At 34.8% G+C, this 5,803-nt stretch overlaps 1 protein-coding gene across 1 annotated transcript; it reads left to right on the top strand.

The window, feature by feature from the left end:
- The first annotated feature begins 256 nt into the window (after positions 1 to 256).
- Positions 257 to 2,845, top strand: LOC140860702 (probable leucine-rich repeat receptor-like protein kinase IMK3). The gene is made up of 2 exons (XM_073263709.1): positions 257 to 2,120; positions 2,202 to 2,845. The coding sequence occupies exons 1-2, from the start codon at positions 257 to 259 to the stop codon at positions 2,813 to 2,815; spliced, it is 2,478 nt and encodes an 825-aa protein (XP_073119810.1). The 3' UTR covers positions 2,816 to 2,845.
- Positions 2,846 to 5,803: the final 2,958 nt, after the last annotated feature.

Raw genomic sequence — 5,803 nt, 5'->3', positions numbered from 1 at the left:
AAACATCGTGGGCGGACAAATAAATTGAAGAGAGAGAGAGATTGTTCTGAATCTATGTGACACCTGACACTCCTCAAAACTCCCACCTTTACAAGATTCTTTTGCTTTAACTTTTTCTCGTTTGAATCTCTCCAAAAAAATCTCTTATTCACACTGTTACTCATTCTTGTTCTTCCATCAAGTATAGGAACAAATTAATCTCCGTTTTAACTTCTAAAACAATTCATACACACTGACACAGATTTTCTCAGTGGTTATGGAGGGGGCCGGCTTTTTTCAATGTTTCTGCACTTGCCCATTTCAAGAAAATGCGTCTCCTTACCTCGTTGGAGATGGGGAGAAGGGAAAATGGAAGATTCAGGAGGAGCCCTTTTGTTTTTCAGCTACTTCAAGAAAATGTTGCCTCATTTTCTTGATTCTTCAGTTGTTAACGTGTATGATCTGGCCGGTTTCGGGCGTGGCTTGGGATGGTGTCGTTGTTACGGAGGCAGATTACCAAGCTCTTCGGGCCTTCAAGCATGAGTTGACTGATCCTAAGGGGTTTCTAAGGAGCTGGAACGATAGTGGTTATGGAGCTTGTTCGGGTGTTTGGGTTGGGATTAAATGTGCACAGGGCCAAGTTATAGTTATACAGCTTCCATGGAAAGGATTGGGGGGAAGAATCACTGAAAAAATTGGGCAATTTCAAGCTTTGAGGAAACTAAGTCTCCATAACAATGTTATTGGAGGTTCTGTTCCTGTGTCTTTGGGATTTTTGCCCAATCTTAGAGGTGTTCAGTTGTTTAACAACAGGCTTTCTGGTTCCATTCCTTCTTCGCTTGGCTTGTGTCCCCTTCTTCAGGCACTTGACTTAGGTAATAATTCCTTGTCTGGGGAAATACCATCTAGTCTTGTTAACTCCACTAAGTTGTTTAGGCTTGATTTGAGTTACAATCAATTGACTGGTGAAATGCCTCTGAGTCTCACTCAGTCTGCCTCTCTGGTGTTTCTTGATCTTCGAAATAATAATCTTTCGGGCGGGATTCCGGATTCTTGGGGTGGTGATGGGAAAAAAGTGTTTCAACTTCAATCTTTGGTACTTGATCACAACTCTCTCGCTGGAAGCATTCCTGGTTCTTTTGGCAAGTTGAGTTTACTTCAAGAAATTTCGGTTTGCTGTAACCGATTGAGTGGAGCCATTCCTGATGATATTGGCAATGTCACTGGGATCAAAACCATTGATTTTTCGAATAATTTTATTGATGGTAGTTTGCCTGATAGTCTTTTTGATCTACAGAAACTCTCAGTGCTTGATCTGCGGAATAACCGAATACATGGAGCCATTCCGGTGACAACAAGCAATATTTCTTCACTGAAGGAGCTTGATTTGTCTCTTAACGATCTTAGTGGAGAAATTCCAGTTTCTCTTGGTGACTTGCCAAATCTTGACTCATTCAATGTCTCATATAACAACTTATCTGGCCCTGTTCCACCTAAGCTTTCTCAGAAATTCAACTCGAGTTCGTTTATAGGCAATGCTCAGCTTTGTGGATACAGTGCTTCTACCCCTTGTCCTGTAACACCATCCCCAGCTAAACCACACCGAAAGCTTGGTACAAAAGATATTATACTCATTTTAGCAGGGATACTCGTCATGATTCTGCTAGTAACATGCTGCATTTTACTCTACTGCTTGATAAGGAAAAGAAAATCAGCTAAAGAAGCCGAGAAGGGTCTGCCCGTGGGACGTGTGGCTGTAGCCAAGGGTGAAAAGGGTATTCCACCTACTGTCGGTGAAGTCGAAGCGAGTGAAGAAACAGGAGGGAAGCTTGTACATTTTGATGGATCAAGAGTTTTTAGTGCAGATGATCTTTTGTGTGCCACGGCCGAAATAATGGGCAAAAGCACTTATGGAACAGTGTATAAGGCTACAATGGAGGATGGGATTCAAGTAGCAGTCAAACGATTGAGAGAAAAAATAACCAAGGGCCCAAGGGAATTTGAGACTGAGGTTAATGTCCTTGGAAAGATTAGACATCCTAATCTTCTTGCTCTTAGAGGTTATTATATAGGTCCAAAAAGAGAGAAATTGTTGGTTTTTGATTACATGCCTAAAAGAAGTCTTGCAACTTTTCTTCATGGTGAGCTAATAAATTTTCACTCAAAATTTTGATCCATAGTTTCATTTATGTCCACTTATTAAGTATTGCCTTTTGCTGCAGCTCGTGCCCCGGATTCACCGGTTTTCTGGTCGACAAGAATGAAGATTGCGAAAGGGATGGCAAGAGGGCTACTCTATCTTCACCATAATCTCAACATGATCCATGGAAATCTCACATCAAGTAATGTTCTTCTTGATGAACATACAAATGCAAAAATTGGAGATTTCGGCATTTCTCGGTTAATGACTGCTGCAGCAAATTCGAGCGTGATAGCCGCTGCGGGAGCACTGGGGTACCGAGCACCCGAGCTTTCAAAACTCAAGAAAGCCACAACAAAGACTGATGTCTACAGCTTTGGAGTGATCTTATTAGAACTTTTAACCGGGAAATCCCCGGGGGAGGCTGTGAATGGTGTGGATTTGCCTCAATGGGTGGCGTCAATCGTGAAAGAGGAGTGGACTAATGAAGTTTTTGATCTTGAGTTGATGAGAGATGCATCAGTGATTGGTGATGAGTTGTTGAATGCTTTGAAACTGGCATTGCATTGTGTGGATCCTTCGCCATCGACTCGACCCGAGGCGAATCAGATTTTGCAGCAACTGGAGGAGATTAGACCAGAAACAGCTACAAGTTCTGGTGATGATGGTGGAGCAGTAGCATCACCTAGCGATTGAAGAAGAACCTAACAAGATATTGTGAGCACTAGCTTAGTAATTTAGAAGAGACGTAGATTTGTTGTATTGTGCCACTTATTCTTTCATTCTTTTAGAATCTTTGTGATCTGAATTTCTTTTTTCTAAAAAAACAAACAAAGAAAATGTATTGTTTGTAAATACAAATGTGTTTCTATGTTTGAAAATGAAGTGCCAACTTAAGTTACACAGGCCTTAGAGCATGTACAAGGATGTGAGAAAGTTGATGTGGTCAAATTGATGACTCAGCGTTGATAACTTCATTGTTTGTTCCTACAATGGTGTGTTGATGTTGAAATAATAATTTTTTAATCAATTAAATAATGCTTTTCAAACATAATAAAAATACACATAAATATAACAAATTAAAAATAAACATAATTAAATTTAAAAACTACATTAAAAAATGTACATAAATATAAGAAATAAAAAATAAATTTTTTTTAAAAAATAAAAAAATAATAATTTTAAAAGCATACATAATATTCCAAAATAAAAAAACAAACATGAAAAAAAACACATGAATTAAACTTGACACTAAAAATAAAATTTCATTGATTTTGAAAAATATAGTCATTGACCTTTTTAAATATTTTTATTAATTATTCTTAAATTTTTTGATTTTTTTAACAATTTATTTTTAATTAAAATCATTTTTATAAATTAAAATAATAGATCAACTCCCTACCATGTTTTAAAAAAAATTAAAAAAAAAAAAGAAAAACAAAAGATTGGTGGGACCCACGTAAAAAATTTTTTTTTTTTAAAAAAAACAAGATTTGTGGGCTTCACTGCGCCGAGAGTGTCCGCATGGGGCCCACAATTTTGATTGCACGAGGAAGTTTCCTCGTGCAATATCATTGCCCCTTGGAGGGGGCAATATTTAAATGGGGCGATCAAGTTGGGCTTGATCGCTCAACTTGATCGCCCCTCGTACATGCTCTTACAATTGCGATTTGCATGATCCTTTTAGCAAATTATTTCATATCCGTCCTTGTTTAAATCTTCATTTTTTTTGTGTGGAATAACGTTGGTCTCCATTTGAGAACATATTTTGTGATTCGAAAATAGTTTAAAAGTTTTTTTTTAGTATATCTAAACTAGGTTCACCTTAAATAATTTAAATACAAAAGTAATACTTGAGTTGATTCGATTTGAGTACATCTTTATGTATTGAGCTATCTTTTATTTCTAATATTGAAAAACACAAATACGAACAATTATAAATGCATTATGGCTCTTAATATTCATTCATTAATCTTCACATAAAGATCCTAATGAGACATTATTTTTTCATTAAAAAATGTTTATTCGACCACTTTCTTTCAAAAATCAAATTTATCAAATATTGTATAATTTTCCTAAGTTGCCATTGATTGACTAGATTTTACAAATAAAAACATGATTATTAGTATACTTTTCGACTAATCACGTGTCGTCAACGATAGATTTTTTTTATAAAATAATATAATCTGTATAAAATAATATGCTTATTGTATTAAAAAAATAACATGAATAGATTTAAATTTAAGACTTTTGTTATTAATAAATTCTAAATATATATATATATAATAATACCTAAAAATAAAAAAATATGTAATGAAAACTTACTTTTTTAAACATGACAACCCAATTTTTTTTTTTTTAGGGATAACGATTAATATGATCTTCCTAGAAAGTCATAAATTAATTTACGGAAAAGTGGAAGACAAAAATCTAGACAATATTAGTATGTCTCAGTCGATAATTTAAACGATGAGAGGATATGAACTACGTGATTAGCTAATCTTTCACGATGTTGCACAATAAACTACAAAGCTCGACTACAGTAACATAATTCAAAATACGAGGGGATGTGAGCTACTCGATTAGCTAATTAATTGCGCAATGTCGCACAAGAAATAAAAAGCTCGACTTCAATAACTTTGTATGAGAGCAATAATAAATATAGCATCGAATTTTCCCAAATGAGTGTTTCGCTATTACAGTGGGATAGTAGTCTGTGTCTAGAATTTGACCACACGTGAACATGTGTGAGACCCAAGTAAAAAAATAAAAATAAAGGCAAAACTTGATCTTTGATTGTTTAGAGAGGTGATAACTACGGTATGGAAAAATATTGAATTTTCGGTATATCAAAATTATCTTATAAATACTGAATTTATCGAATTTTTAGTATATCAAAGATTTCGATACGGTACGGTACTATAGTAACGATACCGAATTTTTTGGTATGGTAATGCTATGAAATTTAAAATTTTCGGTATATACCAGTATATCGAAACAATATAAAAAAAATTAAAAATATATAATATTTATAAACAAAAAAATTATAAAATTTAAAGAATATGTACCGTAAAATTTTGGTATGATCGGTATGCTATTTATATATACCGAAAATTTCGGTTTACCGATTTTCGTTATATGAAAAGTTTCGATACGATATCGATATAGCAATTTCTCACACCATAATTTTCAGTATGATATATAGTATAAATTTTTTGATACGATATGGTACGATGTATCATCTCTAGTGTGATAACACTCCTTTGTAGCATTCCATTTCCCCAAATTGATATACCAACTTAAGGCTCCTTTAGATGCCCCAATAATTCCACAAGTGGATGGATAAAGCACCCTATAGAAGGTGATTGGTGCCCCACCCCTACTAATTTTTTTTTGAAAGGAAAACAATTTTTATCGCACAAAATCAGAAACTCTTTTTCCATAATCAGTCATAGAACTAGCTAGTCGCACTAGCTAATTTATGAGTCTGTGGTTCGCTGATCGACGTAAAAAAAAAAACTGATAGTAGTTCCAAAGAAAAAAATCTACAATCTTCTGCAATTTGGCCCAAATACGAGACATCAATCGACATAGATTGAATAGCATCGATGCCCATCTTTGCATCCGATTCGAAAATAACATTTTCTAAGTGCAGATCCTTCAACCAACTAAGCACCTCTAGAA

Source organism: Henckelia pumila, chromosome 4 (assembly GCF_033568475.1).
Source record: "Henckelia pumila isolate YLH828 chromosome 4, ASM3356847v2, whole genome shotgun sequence".
Lineage (NCBI taxonomy): Eukaryota > Viridiplantae > Streptophyta > Magnoliopsida > Lamiales > Gesneriaceae > Henckelia > Henckelia pumila.
This window is presented reverse-complemented; position numbering and strand designations above follow the sequence as displayed.

Bases quoted from the DNA above. Each gene is read 5' to 3' on its own strand.
- LOC140860702 (XM_073263709.1), top strand. From the start codon at position 257: ATGGAGGGGGCCGGCTTTTTTCAATGTTTCTGCACTTGCCCATTTCAA. The intron at 2,121-2,201 runs GTGAGCTAATAA...CTTTTGCTGCAG, and splicing joins TCTTGCAACTTTTCTTCATG to CTCGTGCCCCGGATTCACCG.